This window comes from Meleagris gallopavo, chromosome 1 (genome assembly GCF_905368555.1).
Source record: "Meleagris gallopavo chromosome 1, MGAL_WU_HG_1.1, whole genome shotgun sequence".
NCBI classification, from domain to species: domain Eukaryota; kingdom Metazoa; phylum Chordata; class Aves; order Galliformes; family Phasianidae; genus Meleagris; species Meleagris gallopavo.
In genome coordinates, this window is record NC_139404.1 from 151,109,467 (window position 1) to 151,128,251 (window position 18,785).

The window sequence follows — 18,785 nt, forward strand, 5'->3', positions numbered from 1 at the left end:
GCACTTTATGCCCTAATCTGGAAGTCTGAGATGCTACACAGAATACACTGCCGGTGATTCAGGTGGAGACGGTTAGAGAGCTTCTCCTCCATCGGGGCTGTCACAAGACCATGGGACCAGACGGGCTTCATCCTAGGGTGCTGAGGGAGCTGTCGGGGGTGATTCCCGAGCCCCTCTCTGCCATCTACCAGCACTCCTGGTTATCTGGAGAGGTCCCAGAGGATTGGAGGCTTTCTGATGTGACTCTCATCTACAAGAAGGGCCATAAGGAGGAATTGGAGATCTATAAGCCTGTCAGCCTGACCTCAGTACCAGGGAAAGTTAAGGAGCAAATAATTTTGGGTAAGATCACACAACATGTGCGTGGCATCCAGGAGATCAGGCCCAGCCAGCACAAGTTCATGAAAGGCAGGTCATGCTTGACCAACCTCATCTCCTTCTACAACTGGGTGACCATCCTGATAGATGAGGGTAAGGCTGTTGATGTAGTCTATCTAGACTTCAGCAAAGCCTTTGACACAGTCTCTCACAGTATTCTTCTGGGGAAACTGACTGCCCTTGGCCTGGACAGGTATACCCTTCTTTGGGTAAGGAACTGGCTAGAGGGCCGTGCCCAACGGGTAGTGGTTAATGGAGCTAAGTCCAGCTGGCGACCTGGTACAAGTGGTGTCCCCCAGGAGTCGGTTCTGGGGCCCATCTTGTTTAATATCTTGATTGATAACCTAAGTGAGGGGATTGAGTGTACCCTCAGTAAGTTTGCAGATGACACCAAGTTGGGAGATAGTGTCCATCTGCCTAAGGGTAGGGAGGTCCTTCAGAAGGATCTAGATAAGCTGGATCACTGGGCTGAAGTGAATGGGATGAGGTTCAGCAAGGCCAAGTGCCAGGTCCTGCACTTTGGCCACAATAACCCCATGCAGCACTATAGGCTTGGGGCTGAGTGGCTGGATGATTGTGAAGAGGAAAGGGACTTGGGGGTGTTGGTTGATGCTTGGCTGAACATGAGCCAACAGTGTGCCCAGGTGGCCAAGGGCATCCCGGTCTGCATTAGAAATAGTGTGGCCAGCAGGAGCAGGGAGCTCCTGGTGTAGCACTGGTGAGGCTGCACCTCAAGTACTGTGTTCAGTTTTGGGCTCCTCACTACAAGACAGACATCGAGGCCCTGGAACGTGTCCAGAGAAGGGCAATGAAACTGGTGAGGGGTCTGGAGCAGAAGTCTTATGAGGAGCAGCTGAGGGAGCTGGGATTGTTTAGTCCGGAAAAGAGGAGGCTCAGAGGAGACTTTATTGCACTCTATAACTTCCTGAAGGGAGGTTGAGGTGAGGAGGAATTTGGCCTCTTCTCCCAGGCAACAAAAAGGACCCGAGGAAATGGTCTCAAGTTACATTAGAGGAGATTTAGGTTAGACATAAGGAAGAACTTTTTCTCTCAGAGAGTGATCAGACACTGGAACAGCCTGCCCAGGAAGGTGGTGGAGTAGCCATCCCTGGCAGTGTTTAAGAGGTGTCTGGATGAGGAGCTATAAGATATGGTTTAGAGGCTTGTGGTAGCAATGTTTATGGAAGGATGGTTGGACTAGATGATCTTGCAGGTCGTTTCCAACCTTGTGATTCTGTGATTCTATAATTCTATGATTCTATGATTCTATTAATTTAGTATCATTGAATTGTTTAGGTTGGAAAAGACCTTCCAGATTAACAAGTCCAACCATCAACTTGATCTGCCAAGTCTCATCACTAAACCACATCCCTTAGTGCCATACTCACATGTCTCTTAAAAACCTTGAGGGATGGGGATTCCACCACCCTTGGCAGTCCATTCCAATGCTTGATTACCCTTTCCATGTTGGTCAGCAGTCAGCTCAACATGAGCCAGCAGTGTGCGCAGGTGGCCAAGAAGGCCATCGAATCCTGGCTTGTACCAGAAATAGTGTGGCCAGCAGGAGCAGGGAGGCAGTTGTCTCCCTGTACTCAGCTATGGTGATGCCACACCTCAAGCAGTGTGTTCAATTTTGGGCCCCTCACTACAAGAAGGATATTGTGATGTTAGAGCACTTGGAGAGAAGAGCGATGATGCTGGTGAAGGACCTGGACACAAGGGTTGTGAAGAACAGCTGAGGCTGTTCATTCTGGAGAAAAGAAGGCTGAGGAGAGACATTAATGCTCTCTACAAATACCTGGAAGAGGTTCTGGCGAGGTGGGGGTCAGTTTCTTCTCTCAGGTGACAAGTGATAGGACACAAGCAAACTGTCTCAATTCTGACAGAGGAGTTTCAGATTGGACATTAAGAAGAATTTTCTGATGGAAAAAGTCATGCACTAGAATGGCTGCTCGGAGGAGTGGTGGAGTCCCCAGCCCTGGAGCTGTTGTCCACACAGAATCATAGAATCACCAAGGTTGGAAAAGCCTCCAAGATCATCCAGTCCAACCATCCACCTACCAGCAATATTTCCCACTAAACCATGTCCCTTGATACAACATCTACACATTTCTTGAGCACCTCCAGGGTTGATGACTCCACCACTTCCTTAGGCAGCCCGTTCCAGAGCTTGATCACTTGTGGGGAAGTTTTTCCTAATGTCCAACCTGAACCTCCACATTGTGGACTTGGCGTTAAAGGGCCATGGTTTAGTGATAGGACTCAGTAGGTCAGGCTGATGGTCGGACATGATATTCTGCAAGGTCTTTTCCAGCCTAGATGATTCCATGATTCAAACCTCTTTGGTCACCAGTGCTGAGTACAGAGGGACGATCACTTTCTTGTTCCTGCTGGCCACACTATTTCTGACACAAACCAGGATGCCATTGGTCTTCTTGTCCACCTGGGCACACTGCTGGCTCATGTTCAGCATGTATCAGCTGACATCTCCCATTTAATCTACATTGCAGTCTCATTTGTGATGTTTTTGAAGAGAAGTTGGAAAAAACACAGGCAGGCCGAGCGAGTCTCGGCCCTGCCTCGGGGTACGGCCTCGGGGAGCCAAGGGGGGCCACGAGGGCAGCCGTTATGGCGGCGTTAGGGCTTCCCGCTGCTCCTGCCCGCCCCCCAGGGGAGCGCTTCAAAAGCGCGCGCGCCGCGCTCCACTCCCCTTCCCCAGCGCCGGGCGGCACTTGGCCTCGCTGGCTTGCCGTAGCGGGGCCGCCGGCGCGCTGCCTCCCGCTCGCTCTTCCGTGACTTCCGTGCAGGCGGCGCGGCGATGGCGCAGCACGGCCCGAGCGTCACGCTGTCCCTCACGCTGCCCATCACCTGCCACATCTGCCTGGGGAAGGTAACGGCCCCGTGGCGGCCGCTGCCCGGCCCTCTTCGCCTGCACGCTTCTGGGGTGGGGGGAGGAAGGCGGCCGGCTGCGCCTGCTCGGAGGTTTCGCCGTGCCCTCTGCGAACAGAGGGGCGATCCCGTCTGGAGGTGGGAAGTATCGTGGCCGAGGGGCTGCTGGCACCGAGCGGGTGGGGGGAAATCCCGCAGGACGTCTCTGGGAGCCGTGAGGGCCGCGAGCCACGAGACGCCGTCGGTCCGTCCCCGTCCCGTTCCCCCCCGCACACACACACTCGAAACTCGGACTGCGGGCGTAGTGCTTTCGGAGTGAAGATTTTGAGGTTTTTGTCTTATAGTTGTGGGAGGTGGAGCAGCTTAGCATGCACGGCAGGTTTGTGTCTGAGGGCGGTGTGAGGCCAGGTGGAACAAAGAAGAGGTGTAGAACCCGATTTGGTGAAAGCATTCAGCAGAATTACAGACTTCAGAGAAAATGTTGTGATTTTCTGGCCTGAGAGGGTCTCCGTCACATTTTCATCTCTTTTGGGTGGCAGAGAGCTGTTTGGCTCTGAAAGCCCCCAGAGCCAGCTGCCATCACTGCCTGCTTTGCGTGTTCCTTTCTCGCTCCCCATTTCTCTTTCATGTTTTCTTGCATCCCAGAGCAAACCTCTTAAAACACATCAGCGATCACAAGTGAAGAAATATCCTTTATGTTTGTACTGTGGTATTTACCATTTACCACCCGCTTTCTTCCTGCCCCATGTTGGCGTGCCTCTGAGGCCTGTTCTGCTTGCCCAGTAACCAAAGAAGAGGTGCATTTCGTGCATGCAGCAGGTATGGCACTGGTAGTGGCAGTAGTTGGACACCTTCCTTTATTCAGCTGTCCTACCTCCACAGTGCTGCTTCTGTCAACCACGTGTACTGATTTCTTGGCTTTTCATTGGCGGCCAAGCAAGGCAGGAATGGAGTCTTCTTATCTCTCCTTTTGTGTTTTTAATATAGAGGGAGGAGAACATAAGTTTGCTGTGTATGTAATGCAGAGTGGATGCTCTTTGGAAAGGATTTTAAGTTTGTGGTGATTGTGCTGATTTCCAACATAATCTAAACATGGATGTCCCATCCCTGGAGGCATTCAAGGCCAGGCTGGATGTGGCTCTGTGCAGCCTGGTCTGGTGGCTGCATATAGCCCCCTGCATATAGCAGGGGGGTTGAAAATATGATCATTATGGTCTTTTTCAACCCAGGCCATTCTATATTCATTATGTTCTGGTATAAGCCTGCTTGCTCTTTTTAAACAATTGCTTCATTCTTCCTCATTACTTCTGGAATTAGCCGGGAATGGAGGTAGCTGAGTTTGTACTGGAAGAGATTTCCATGTTTTTCTTTCTTGATATCTTGCACTGAAATAATGTATTAAAATTATGTAAGTGAAACCAGTGAGTACATCTGTATAGAAGACTTTCAGATGCTTCCTTTATCAGATGCATTAGATTTTGCCAAAGTTGTCTACTGTGGCTGTTCTTTTAATATAAATCTTTATCTCCAGCTTGAAACGTGATGGAAAAACATCAGAAAAAACTCTTTTCAGGAGTATTTTTAGGGGGGAATAAAGGACTATTAGCACAAATAAGAGGCAAATCTTACTCATTTTATAGAGTAGAGTAGAGCAGAAGGCAGTGCTGGGGGTTGACAGGTTCTAGTACTTCTGTATTTTGTAACATGGGCTTCAGATGGGATGGTGGTAAAGCCCACCCTGCAGTCAGAACGTACCTATTGCAGAACTTGTAGGGGATTAGTGGCAAAACAGGGATTTCATTGTACATTGTGATAAGTGTATAAAAAGAGAAGTTAAGTAGAAACTCCTTCAGTATTGTCATCCAGTGTTGTATTTAAGGAAGCTGAGTTCTTTGCAGGGTGAGAACATTAGAGGATTTTATTAACGCAGAGTATATTTGCAAGATGAGTGAATAAACATAGCAAGAACTAACTGCTCTTTTGTGATCAATGTTCTTTTAAGGTAGTCTGGGCTAACTTCTAATATTCGTAATTGGCGAGTTGATCAGAAGCTGCATGAGGTCTTCAGGCGTACTTGTTGCAGATTGACTGAAGGTCTCATCGGATTGATTTCAGCAGTAATTTGCTTGGGCTCAGGCATGAGGTTCTGTGTGTACTGAAATCTCTGCTGATGTCCAGGGCTTCATTCTCTGATATCAGTATGCTTGTTTTCCATATGCCTGCTCCTCAGTTCATACTGCTTGCAGGTCCAGTAGAGCCTTCAGCATGGTGTAAATGTAATTACGGGATTTGATTTTGATCCATGGAAGAATCACATTGCGTGGGGAAGGAAAACTAGGACGATGCTCAAATTTTCCTTAGCTAATCAAGCCTTTGCAAATAAGGTCTAGCCTCTCCAGTCACTGTGTTCAATTAAGGAACTGAAACTGTGCTGTAATTCAAGTAAAATGCTTTTTAGTAACATGTGTTGTGATCCCCCACCCCCAGGCTTGTCACAGGCTCAGGGACTTGGTGAAGGGAAGTGACGCCCCCAGCCTTTGTGTTTCCTGATGACACTTCAGCAGCAGCTCCTTCTGCTGTTGCATGAATTGCTTTGTGTTAGTTCTGAGCTAACACAAGTATAAACCTCAGCCCTGAAATGAAACATGTGAATGTATAAATCAGGAGCAGTGTCCTCTAGAGAGTAATAATTGTGACTTACAGTTGTAGAGTCAACATTCACTTGCAAGAAGAATACATCCATGTCATGTTTGGGGTAACTGAGGGTCTCTTGCTCCCCTGGGTGAAGACCTACACTCTTGAAATGTGTTCTCCTGTTTGGGCTACTGTATGTTATTCTTCTGCGTATCAGAACCATTCGTGTAACTATGCTCATATAATGGCTGCTTCTGGATGAAAAAGAAGAGCAACCAGAAAAAAAGGTTTTTGTTTTTGTTTTTTTTTTCTTCTAGCTGCAGGGGGAAAGCTGCAGAAAGCTCTTTATCTGGTAAAGAAAGCAGTAAATAACAAGAGTGTATTTTTTATGTATCTATATTATTGAAATATTTAAATGTTTACAAAGCATTGCTATGCTAATGCTTGCATTAATCACAAAAAAAGTCTCCTTAATTAGAGGTGAAAATGTGCAGATGCTTGCAGAAATAATTTAGTCTCTCTATTTACACCTTCCATTACTTGACATTCTGCTTGTGTATGGACAGTCCTGAGGTTCCTAGGCTGTCATATCAGAAGTTTTTAAACTACTAGTAATCCTATAATGTGTTAGAGGCATAGAAAGCAAATTGGAGAAGGAGCCGACAGATCTGGCTCTTAATTCAGATCTGTTGTATGTGAGTGGTAAAACAGTTAGTTTATAGCTTGTGCAACACTGATTGTGAAGGTATGATTACTTCATGACATTTCTTTCCTGTTTTCCAAAGTGGTTATTAGCTGCGCTTTCCACTTCCTTGATTTTCCCTGCCAACATTTCATTTCTCCATCTTAGCTGGACAGCTTTTCTAGTAGAACGAATGAGGAAAACTTTGAGGCTGATGAAGACTTCCTTTGCAACTGAAAGAATTCTCCTGAACTTGGGCTTCTAAGTGCTTAACAGATGCAGTGCAAGCAGATGGAAGTAGTAGGCGCTGCTACCTCTGTGTATCAGAAGATGTTTATTGGGCAAAGATAGAGATGAAGTAATAGCAAATATTTCTTTTACAGAAACTTAACATAGATATGAATGTCAAATCTTACGGGATTTGAGAGTTTAAGTTACAGTAAGTTTTAACACATGCCTCAGTAAAGCATGGGTATAAAGAAAAGTAATTTTCTTCTGTATCGTAGTTAGTCTCTTTGTCCCATACTTACTTTTAAACTGGATTTATAGTTCACAGAATCACAGAATTGTAGGGGTTGGAAGGGACCTCTAGAGATCATCGATACCAACCCCCCTGCCAAAGCAGGTTCCCTACACCAGGTTGCACAAGTAGGTGTCCAGGTGGGTTTTGAATAACTCCAGAGAAGGAGACTCCACAACCTCCCTGGGCAGCCTGTTCTAGTGCTCCGTCACCCTCACCATAAAGAAGTTCTTACACACATTCGTGCGAAACTTCCTATGCTGTAGCTTATGTCCTTTTCCCCTCGTCCTGTCTCCACGTACCACTGAAAAGAGACTGGCCTCACCACAATGGCCGCCACACCTCAGATATTTATAAACCTGGATCAGGCCCCCTCTCAGTCATCTTTTCTCAAGGCTAAACAGACCCAGTTCACTTAGCCTTTCTTCATAGGGGAGATGCTCCAGGCCCTTCACCATTTTTGTGGCCCTCCACTGGACTCTTTCCAAAAGAGATCCCTGTCTTTTTTGTACTGGGGAGCCCAGAACTGGCCACAGTACTCCAGATGAGGCCTTACCAGGGCAGAGTAGAGGGGGAGGATCACCTCCCTCGACCTGCTGGACACGCTCTTCTTAATGCACCCCAGAATGCCATTGGCCTTTTTGGCCACGAGGGCACACTGCTGGCTCATGGCCAACCTGTTGTCCACCAGGACACCCAGGTCACTCTCTGCGGAGCTCCTCTCCAGCAGCTCATCCCCCAGCCTGTATTGGTGCATGCAATTATTCCTCCCTAGGTGTAAGACCCTACACTTGCTTTTGTTGAACCTCATCCGGTTTCTTACTGCCCAGCTCTCCAGCCTGTCCAGGTCTCGCTGAATGGCAGCACAGCCTTCAGGCGTGTCAGCCAATCCTCCCAACTTAGTAGCATCAGCAAACTTGCTGAGGGTGGCCACTATCCCCTCATCAAGGTCATTGATGAAGATGTTGAACAAGACCGGACCCAGCACAGACCCCTGGGGGACACCACTGGTTACAGGTCTCTAGCCAGACTCTGCACCACCAACGACGACTCTCTGCGCTCTGCCAGTCAGCCAGTTCTCAACCCACCTCACTGTCCACTCGTCTATCCCACACTTCCTCAGCTTTGTTATAAGGATGTCGTGGGAGACAGTATCAAATGCCTTCCTAAAATCAAGGTAGACTACATCTACCGCTCTTCCCCCATCCACCCAGCATGTGACAGCATCCTAGAAGGCCACCAAGTTGGTCGAGCACGACCTCCCCTTGGTGAACCCATGCTGACTACTCCTGATAACCTCCTTTTCTCCCAGTTGTCTGGAGATGGTATCCAGCACAAGCTGTTCCATCACCTTTCCAGGGACAGAGGTGAGGCTGACAGGCCTATAATTACCCGGATCTTCCTTCTTGCCCTTTTTGAAGACCAGAGTGACATTGGCTATCCTCCAGTCTTCAGGGACCTCCCCTGTTATCCAAGACCTCTCAAAACTGATGGAGAACGGTTCGGCAATTACCTCTACCAGCTCCCTCAGCACCCGTGGATGCACCCCATCAGGTCCCATGGACTTGTGGACCTTAGTACTGCCTAGGCGCTCACGCACGTCCTCTTTTCTGACTAAAGGGAAGTCTCCCATTCCCCAGACCCTCTCACTAACTTCCAGGGTGTGGGATTCCTGCGGGAGAGCCTTTTCACTGAAGACGGAAGTAAAGAAGGCATTCAGTATCTCTGCCTTCTCAGCATCCCCCGTTACCAGAACCCCCCCCTCACTTAGTAAGGGGCCCACATTCTCTCTAGTTTTCCTTTTGCTGTTAACATACTTGAAGAAGCCTTTTTTATTATTCTTTATCACTTTAGCCAGATTCAATTCCAGACGGGCTTTAGCCTTCCTCGTTGCATTCCTGCAGGCCCTGACTACATTCCTATATTCTTCCCAAGTGGTCAGACCCTTTTTCCACATTTCATGGACCTTCTTCTTTCCTTTGAGCTTGCGCATGAGCTCCTTGCTCATCCACACAGGTCTCCTGCCACCTTTTCCCAATTTCTTGCTCACAGGGACGCACCGATCCTGAGCTTGGAAGAAGAGCTGTTTAAATGCTGACCAGTTTTCGGAGGCCCCCTTACCTTCTAACACCCGAGCCCACAGGATAGCTCCAAGTAGGTCCCGGAAGAGATTGAAGTTGGCTCTCCTAAAGTCCAGGGTAGCAATCCTACTTATTGCTTTGCTTCTTCCACTCAGGATCTTGAACTCCACCATCTCATGATCACTACAACCCAAGCTGCCCCCAACCTTTACTTCCTTAACAAGTCCATCCCTGTTGGTGAGAATAAGGTCCAGTAACACCCCTCCCCGCGTCGGTTCCTCCACCACCTGCATCAGAAAGTTGTCTTCAACGCACTGCAAGAACCGTCTGGACCGTGCGTGCCTGGCCATGTTGGTCATCCAGCAAATATCTGGATAATTGAAGTCCCCCATAAGCACCAGTGCCTGGGAACATGACGCTAGTTAATCATAGAATCATTAAGGTTGGAAAAGGCTTCTAAGATTGTCTAGTCCAACTGTCCACCTACCCCCGATACTGCCTCCTAAACCATGTCTCTGACTTCTGCATTTACCCTTTCCTTAAACACCTCCAGTGACAGTGACTGCCACTTCCCTAGGCAACCTGTTCCAATACTTAACTACTCTTTTGGAGAATAAATTACTTTTAATATCAAATTTGAACCTCCCCTGGTGTAACTTGAGGCCATTCCCTCACATCCTGTTGCTAGTTACATGGGAGAAGAGGCCTACCCTCACCACAACCTCCTTTCAGGTAGCTGTAGAGTGTTAAGGTGTCCCCTGAGTCTCCTCCAGACTAAGCAATCCCAGTTCCCTTGGTCGCATCTCATAAGACCTGTGCTCCAGACCCTTCACCAGTGTTGTTGCCCTTCTCTGCACATTCTCCAGGGTCTCGATGTCCTTCTTGTAGTGAGCAGCCCCAAACTGAACACAGTACTTGAGGTGCAGCCTTACAAGAGCTGAGTAGAGGGGGTTGATCACCTCCCCAGTCCTGGTGGTCGCACTATTTCTGATGCAGGCCAGAATGATGTTGGCTTTCTTGGCCGCCTGAGCACACTGATGGCTTATGTTCAGCTGAGCTTCAACCAACACTCCCAGATCCTTTTCCACTATGCAGCTTTTCAGCCCCTCCATCCCAAGCTTGTAGTTCAGGACCTGACACTTCATATTGTTGAATTCATCCTATTGGCTTCAGCCCATCAATCCAACCTGTCTGAGTCCCTCTGTAGGCTTTCCTCAGGCAGATGAACACATCCCTTGAGCTTGGTGTCATTTGCATGTTTACTGAGGGTGCACTCAATTTCCTGCATCCAAATTATCAGTAAAGGTATTAAACAGGATAGGCCCCAGTATCGACCCTTAGGGAACACCATTCGTGACTGGTCACTAGTTGGATTTAACTCTATTCACTGCCACTCTCTGGGCCTAGACATACATACAGATTTTTTTTACCCGACAGCATGTACCTGTCCAAGCCATGGGCTGCCATCTTCTCCAGGGAAATACTATGGAAGGCAGTGTTGAAGGTTTTAATGGAGTCTAGGCAGGCCACATCAACAGCCTTTCCCTCATCCACCTGGTAGGTCATCTGGTCATAGAAGAAGGTGTCAGATTGGTAAAGCAGAAACTACCATTTGTGAACCCTTGCTGGCTGGGCCTGATCTCCTCCCAGTTGTCCCACACCTGCTGTCTGATCACACTCAAGATGATCTGTTTTATAACTTACCCCAGAGCCTAGGTCAGGCCTGTAGTTCCCCAGATTCTGATTACGAATCTTCTTAACGATAGGCATCATGTTCACAAGTCTCCAGTCCCTGGAACTTCCCTGCCGGACCAGGACCACTGAGAGACAGTGGAAAGCAGCTTAGCAGTCACCTCTGCTAGCTCCCTCAGCACCTCAGTTGGATCCCATCTGGCCCCAAATAACATTCTGCAATAATGCAAAAGTTTTACTCTGTTGTTTTGACAGGGAGGAGGGATGTTTCTTGAAAGTAACTGTGTCCAATCTTCAAGCTGTCCCATTCTGTTCTAATGATGGGTAGCAATACATATCTTGCAGAAGGCTTCTTGAATGATTGTTGGTTCATATTTCTGGTTTGTATTTTTGGCCCATATCATTTTAAAAAGTGTATTTCCATAAAGCTGGTTATATACAGACTAGGGATAATTTGTAATGCTGCTCATTTCATTGATAGCTCTGCAGGCAAATTCTGTTGCTAGGAGCTCTCTCTCATTCCCTTCCTTTGAAAATGAGTGAATGTATATGTTTTAGTCTCCCTCTGTGTAAGAATGTGATCTCATTTTGTTGATGTGGTTGGCTTCTCTTCTTGGAGATGGCGTTCACAATGTGTATTAATGAGAACACAGAATTGAGGATCTCTAATTTTGCAGAGACAGTTGTAGCTGTAATACCACCAATAATAGGGAAATTTGGTGCTTTAAGTCAGGAGACCACACCTAGTCAGAAACAGCAGTGTCACTTTCCTCTTGAAGTCTAGTCTTGCTTTGAGAGATTGGGATAGTATATTTTTATATTGTATTATCTGAAAGTGTTTTTAAGTATTCATAGCATCTTTGTGTTTGTTTTTTTTTGTCTTTTTCTTTTCCCCCTCTTCTCCTCCTTGTTGATGCTCAAAGGTCCGCCACCCAGTAATCTGTGTCAACAACCATGTCTTCTGTTCCATTTGTATTGAAGTCTGGTTGAAGAATAATAATCAGTGCCCAGCTTGCAGGATTCCCATCACACCTGAAAATCCTTGCAAGGAAATTATAGGTAAGGACAACTTGAGGCTTTGAAATAACATTTACTGCTGGAGGAGATTCTTTCGGGTCCAAAGATGTTTGGGCATTTTTTCCATCAAAACATGATCTGACTGGAAGCATGCATAATAACTGTAAGATAAAAATTCCAAAGACTGTGCACAATAATGACTTGATTATTCAAAGACAGAAAGCACCCCACCACTGCAATTATTTTTTCTTTTGTAATCTTGGGTTGGACAATGACTTTAACTGGATAAAATGAATCTCACTTCAAGTATCTTACCTGTGTTGCAGTTTGACCTAAGAGGATAGCATCTACCCGAGAAATTGTGAGAAATACGCTTAAAAGCATATACTTTTTTTTTTTTAATATTGGTTGTTTTTGTGTTTTTGTTTACCATGTCTTTTTTGCTTTATTTTTAAGAAAATGTCGAAGGTACTTAAGAAAGACAAAGCTACGAAAATTGAGTGAGAATACAAACTTCCTCAGGGCTGAGAAAAACTGGAATCTTGACTTGACATGAAATACCAACACTGCTATATATAAATATATAAAATATATATATCTGAACAGCCTTTAGAAAAATATGCTGTCGTGTGCTAAATAAATGTATGTGTGTTGGTTTTTATTGTGAACTTTTTTTTCCTTTCTGTACTGTTTTTGGCCAGGATACAGCTCACCTTCTTCCTAGGAACTGATGTAGTGCAGTGCTGTTGATTTAGGAAGAGAATGGTATTGGTAACATACTGATATGTTAGTTGTTGCTGAATAGTACTTATACTAAATCAAAGACTTTTCAGCTTCTTGTGCTGCTTCAGCTTTGAGAAGCTGGGAGTGCACAGGGAGCTGAGAGGGAACAGAGCCAGGACAGCTGACCTAAGCTGGCCAAAGGGATATCGCATACAATATGACATCATACTGAACAATAAAACTAGGGTTGCCCTGGCAGGGGTTTCCTCTGGGAACTGGCTGGACAGCAGTCGATGGATGGTGAGCAGTTGTGTTGTGCATCATTTGTTTTATATAGTCTTATTATATATTTATTACTGCTGTTATTATTATTTTCTCTTCCTTTTCTGTCCTGTATAACAGTCTTTATTTCAATCCACAGGTTGCTTTTTTTTTTTTTTTCCTCATTCTCTCTCCCATCCCTCTGAGAATTGGAGAGTGAGTGAACAACTGCATGGTGCTGAGCTGCCTGCTGGGTTAAACTACAACAGTCCTTTCGGTGCCCAACATAGGGCTCAAAGGGCTGAGATAATGACAGATCTGACTGGAACATGTAAACACAAATTTGTCGCAATATTGATTTTTCCTAATCGTCAAGTTCTGTTGTGTAGCACCTTAATTGTTGTATATTAAAGTTATCATTTTGTTGTACTATATAATACTGGCCTGTGTTCTGATAGATTAGTCTCACAACTGGTAATCTTTTTTTTTGTAGTCAGCATTGCTGTCATTTCCATATTTCAGGAGCCATCTTTAGGAAACTATTAATAATTAACACGTTTTACTCCTCAGGGAGCCAGTCTATAGTGGAGGTAAGAGGGACACTTTCCTCTGTTCCTTCAGCCCTTTCTCCTTCTGTTCTAGGTCAGTTAAGGAGATCTTGAGAATATAGAATATTCTTGGAATGTTCAGCGTGTTCCTATTACTTTGTCTCCTGATTGTGTTCCGGGTTTTGTTTAAGGTTAAACAACTATTTACAAATATCTCCCAGGGATCTGTTCCTGGGCTGGATGGTTGTGAGTGTAGGATGGTATGGGCAGGCACCTGGAATGGTGGGCACCCCCAGTGTTTGAAACTTCTTCCCTGAACAAATGCAGGGTCCTTAAAAACTGGTAAAATGTTTGAAAAAGGTGTGCTGTCACCCTGGCAATTCCAAAGAGACACAAATCACTGCAATATACAGGGGCTAAGTCTATGCCTATCAAGCTGCACTTAACACTGCTCTAACCCCTGCAGCAGGTCATGCAGCTGAACTGGAAAACTGACCCATGTAGATATCAGTTGTGCTTGTAGACAAGGCAAAACAGTGGATGCTAAAATCAGCTCGTTTAGTAAGGAAAGAAACTCCCATGAAGAAGAGAAAGGAGGATGAAGTGGATAAGACAGGCTACTGTGAAGCAGAGCCATCATAAGAACAGGAGGAGGAAGAGGCAGAGGTTATAAATGAGACAAGAACCACCCAATGCCTATCCCTACGTGAGTTATGTGAAAAGATTTCAGCTGTCATCAAGGTGAGAGCATTGGCACCTGTCTGCTCTGAGGCTGGGATAATGGGGCCAGGAGTCTAGATTTAGTGGGCTGCAAAACCAGGTATTTGGGATGCTTCTCTAGGGAAGGGGACATTGACAAAACAATTGGAAAAGGGGATCAAACACTCATCCTCTGGAAGTGACTCCTGTCAGCACTTTAAAAAAGATTATTCCAAGATTCCCATTTATCAGCTGATTAATCAACAGGAGAGCCAAGCAGTCAAGAGCCAGACTCGCTTGCCCTTCGGTAATCCCATATGGCCATTGCAGAAGTCCAGTGGAGTGTGGAAGTTGACAGTGGATTATCGTGGCCTGAGTGAAGTCATGCCACCGCTGAGTGCTGATGTGCCAGACATGCTAGAGCTACTGTATGAACTGGAGTCAAATGCAGTCAAGTGGTATGCCACAACCTGACATCACCAGTGTTTTTCTCAATCCCTTTGGCAGCAGAGTGCAGGCCCCAATTTGCTTTTGCTTGGAGAGGCATCCAGTACACCTGGAATCAACTGCCCCTGGGGTGGAAGTGCAGCCCTACCATTCGTCATGGGCTGATCCAGGCTGCACTGGAACAGGGGGAACCCTGTTCAGGGTGTGGCTGGGCATCAGTCAAGAGGTGGTGAGCAATTGCATTGTGCATCATTTGCTTTCTTTGTTCTTTTATCACTGTTACTACCTTCCTTTTCTGTCATATTAAACTCTTTATCTCAAATCATGAGTTTTACCTTTTTTTTGGATTCTCCATCCCAGTGGGAGAAGTAAACAAGCACCAGTGTGTGGTGCTTAAGATGCCTTCTGGTTAAACCACAGTGCCCTCCATTATATTTGTTTTAACAGTGTGGTCTAAAATAAGGCATGAATCTGTCAAGGGTAATACAAAGTTGAAAAAATTCAAATATTGTCTTCCTGCTGTGAGACAGGATTTTGTCTTCTAAACATCACTAATAGATTCCGTCTTAAGCTGTTTTGAAAATGTAAGATTGTAGTTTCCCATGGTAGTAGATTGGTCCAATATTAGCTGTATTTGTAGCTGATAATATGAAAAACACTGCAAGGTGGATTGCTAGTGAGAATAATAATAGTGGGTTTTCTTCTTCTGTGCTGCTTTAGGAGGAACGAGTGAAAATGATCCTACATTTAGTCCAACAGTTAGAAAGCACCTACGTAAAACGAGGCTTGAATTGCTCCACAAAGAATATGAGGTAAGCACATGGAGTGTTGTGACTTTCCAGATGAACTGCAACTGTTAAATTACTGCATGCAACTGGTCTTCCTGCTTTTGAGTCCTGGTGTTTTTAATTTGAGCAATGCTATATACTGAATCTACATGGAACTCAGTTGCATTAAAGCTACACTTTCTAGCTGAGGCTAGGGGAGAGCATTTGCTGGTGGCTGGATAGATCCTGGAGTGTTACAATAATATTATGTCTAAGCTAGAGGTAGCCAACTACAGCCAAAGGCTGTGGAAATCTAACCACATGATAGTATGCATTTTTTTAATGCATATTGAATGTTGGGTACAAACGTCTTCTGAATGATTACCTGTTGCTTATGGAGTCTAAACTTCTTTTTAAAGAATAAATGCCCCTGGAATATTCTGGTGTAGGTGAACTTCATTATTGTTGCTTTATTGTGTTTTGTGAGGATGGATGAATGCTTGGAAGTTTTTCAACTCTCTGGCTGGAAAAATATTCTAGGAACAAGGTTAAAAGGCATATAAGGAATAGTATACATATATAAGGAATATGCTTAGTTTATCTTCTCAGTTATTGTTTCCTTAGTAGCAGCAGTGTGAAGACATTGCACGTTTTTCAAGGAAACCTGTCTCATAGCAAGGAGAATGGGAGAAAGGAAACAGACACTGTATGTATCCTTAATGCAGGGGAAGTCTTTCTGAAAAGTTGTCCTGGCGCTCAGCTTCTTTTGTAGAGGAGTCACAAGAAGGGAGTTTCCTTTGTTTCTTTTAAGTCAACTCCAAAGTCACACAGATGGGCATACAATAACGTAAATATTTTCCAAAAGAAGAGAGAATCTATTTTAAAATAGTTGTGAGGTTTTTATTGTTTTTTGGGATTTGTTTATCAGGGTTTTTTTGTTATTTTCTAGGGGGAGAGGATGGTAGAGGCTGATTATTTGTGAGGATACATCTTGGATTTATGTAAATGCCATAATGTGGCCTCCTTTAGTAATCTTAACATGAGCAATGCAAGTATTAAGTTGGAGAAGACTAAAGAAGATGTTTTCAGGATAAATTACGTATTTTCTTTATCCCATTAACAGTGGGCTTTTGCTTCTCTGTGACTCCAGATTGATACAGCGAATAGCTTTGTTCTTTGTTTTTCAGCCACTCCTTAAATATTTCTACTCCTGTGCAGCTGGAGCAGCCTCTTCCAGGCAGTGTTCTGTCCATTTTAAATCTTGAGACTTTCAGCATCTGAACATGTAATGTTTCAGAGTGGCTCTCTCTTCTTGTTCTCAAATAACAGCAAATGAGTCAGCAGAGGATGACCTTAAGAACTCTCTTTGTACAGGAAATCCTCCCACAGAGCACCCTAATAATAGATTAATGTTGCTGAATGCTTCGAAGCTTTTGGACTGCCCACCAGTTCATTCAGGGTCCTTTATATAGTCAAGAGGTTCCCATCACTAAAACCTCTCTATGCCTGAGTGTGCAAATTGATTAAAATCCTACCTGGAGCACCATACTTCAGCATACTTATTTTCATGAGTGAAAGGCATGCATCTGGGCTTGCTAAAGAACCAATGGATCTTTAGTGCTGTGGAAACTTACCAGCATTATTTAATTAATCTCACACATTTTAATTCCTGTGAATTTCTGACACCTTTAGGATGAAATAGAATCCCTGCAGAAAGAAGTGGAAGAGCTGAGAGACAGGAATCTCAATTTACAGACACAACTGAAATCTCTTCTGGATCCCACAGTACCAGCTTTGTGTTGCCAAAATGAAGAAACTAGCCAATCAGCAGATGAAGCAAGTACCAGTGGCCCAGAAACCCCAGAAGAATGGAGCAAAAAGCTGAAAGCTGCCAATGATATATGTGAAAAAGTGATAGATAATGTAGAAAAGTTAAAGGAGGTAAAAAATACATTTCTTCATCCATCTTGAAGTACAGTTTTTGTGTTAGTTGAAGGGTTGAGAGCTGGTATGACCTCTGGATACTTCATAGATCCAGGAAAAAAACAGGGAAAAAATTGAATTCCAGTGGCTGTTGATGTATCATAGTATTTCCATACAGTATTTGCAAGTGTCAGATATTATTGCTTGTTTTAGTGAGCCTTACATGTGGCTCTTCCTCAACTCTTCTGTCACTCTGTGACTGGGTAATTGGATTATAGTAATGCTTGTCACCAGTATTGACGGCCAGATTTTTCAGGCTTGCAATAATCTATATAATATATCTATTTTACAACATTCAATGGCCGAACATAGTACAGTTGGCTGAGACAGATTTTGCACTATTGCCCTCCTTACTAGCCAATATTTTTGGTGCAATTTGCTGAGACAGAGTAACTTGACCTGTTGACCGAAAATAGGCAAGCTTCAGCATTTTATAACCAGAGCATCCTTTACTGGAATCCTGCAGCTTTTTCATGTAAAACTGAAGTTTTATGTTCAAGAACAGTTTATTTTTCTTCTCTAAGAATTAGTAGCGTTCACACTTTTCCTCCGCTTCAAGCTCAAAGGTGCACATTACACCATTCTGTCACTGTTATGTTAGTTGTTAGTGTTAATGGAACACTTCTAGATCTGTATCTTTGTAATCTAAAGGAAATTCTGGTCCTGACTAAACTAGATAAAATCTTTGCATATCAAACACTAAAAATGTGACCAAAAAGTAAACTCCAGTTTTCAAGATGAGCTTTTCCAATAGTTTGGCTAGGCTTAGATTTCAGCTTTACAGGCAGAGACACAGCTGGCCTTCTGAGAGGATACTTCAGAAGCTTCAGAGTAATTTCTAATGGACTAAAGGGTGTTGCCTGAAAAGAGTTCTCTATTTTTCTTCCTTAGCATTAAAATGTAATGTCTCTTTTCTGTGGTGAGAGAGGTTTATAACTCCTTTTCATAGATAAGATAAAACTGGAATATAGCAGAGACTGGGGGAGGAAGGATGGTTTGTTTTGGTTTGTTTTTTTTTTCACCCAATATAACTTCAGCCTTAGTAACGAAAGATTTTTAAGGAATTTCTGATTTTAGTTAAGGATTAAGATACAAATAGTGGCTTAGATGGGTTTTAGGGACTAAGTCCAAACCTCTGATGCAGATGCTTTCTTTCAGTCTGTTGCTGCTCAATTCTGGAAATACATAAAATCACTTGGCTCTTTTTAGGCCTCATTTGACTTCTGAAATATGAGTGCGCTGACCAAACCCGGTCTGAACAACAGAGAATTCTTTCCCATGTAAAATCAGTCTGGAGCCAGAAACTTCCTTATTCCCTAGAGTACCTGACACAGAAGCTTCAAATGTGCATCTCTTCTCAAGTGAGACAGTGTCCCTCAGAGCATATTGCTGCTGTCATTCTCTAAACCAGACTGGGGGTGGAAATGAGTCACTGTTATCCTTCATTGTCCTAGGACAGAGACT

The 18,785-nt window shown here is 44.6% G+C and overlaps 1 protein-coding gene across 8 annotated transcripts in view; it reads left to right on the forward strand.

The window, feature by feature from the left end:
* The first annotated feature begins 3,107 nt into the window (after positions 1-3,107).
* Positions 3,108-18,785, forward strand: part of OBI1 (ORC ubiquitin ligase 1) — a 28,168-nt gene continuing 12,490 nt past the window's right edge. The window contains exons 1-6 of one of the 8 annotated variants that reach the window (XM_085215670.1): positions 3,249-3,268; positions 11,800-12,254; positions 12,350-14,800; positions 15,292-15,383; positions 15,963-16,044; positions 17,031-17,279. In XM_085215670.1, coding sequence (XP_085071796.1) covers positions 14,555-14,800; positions 15,292-15,383; positions 15,963-16,044; positions 17,031-17,279 — 669 coding nt within the window. In that variant the 5' untranslated portion in view covers positions 3,249-3,268; positions 11,800-12,254; positions 12,350-14,554. Of the gene's footprint in view, positions 3,269-11,796; positions 14,801-15,291; positions 15,384-15,962; positions 16,045-17,030; positions 17,280-18,785 lie in introns of those variants that run through there. The other 7 variants (XM_085215672.1, XM_085215669.1, XM_085215673.1 and 4 more) reach the window with 7 other exon arrangements.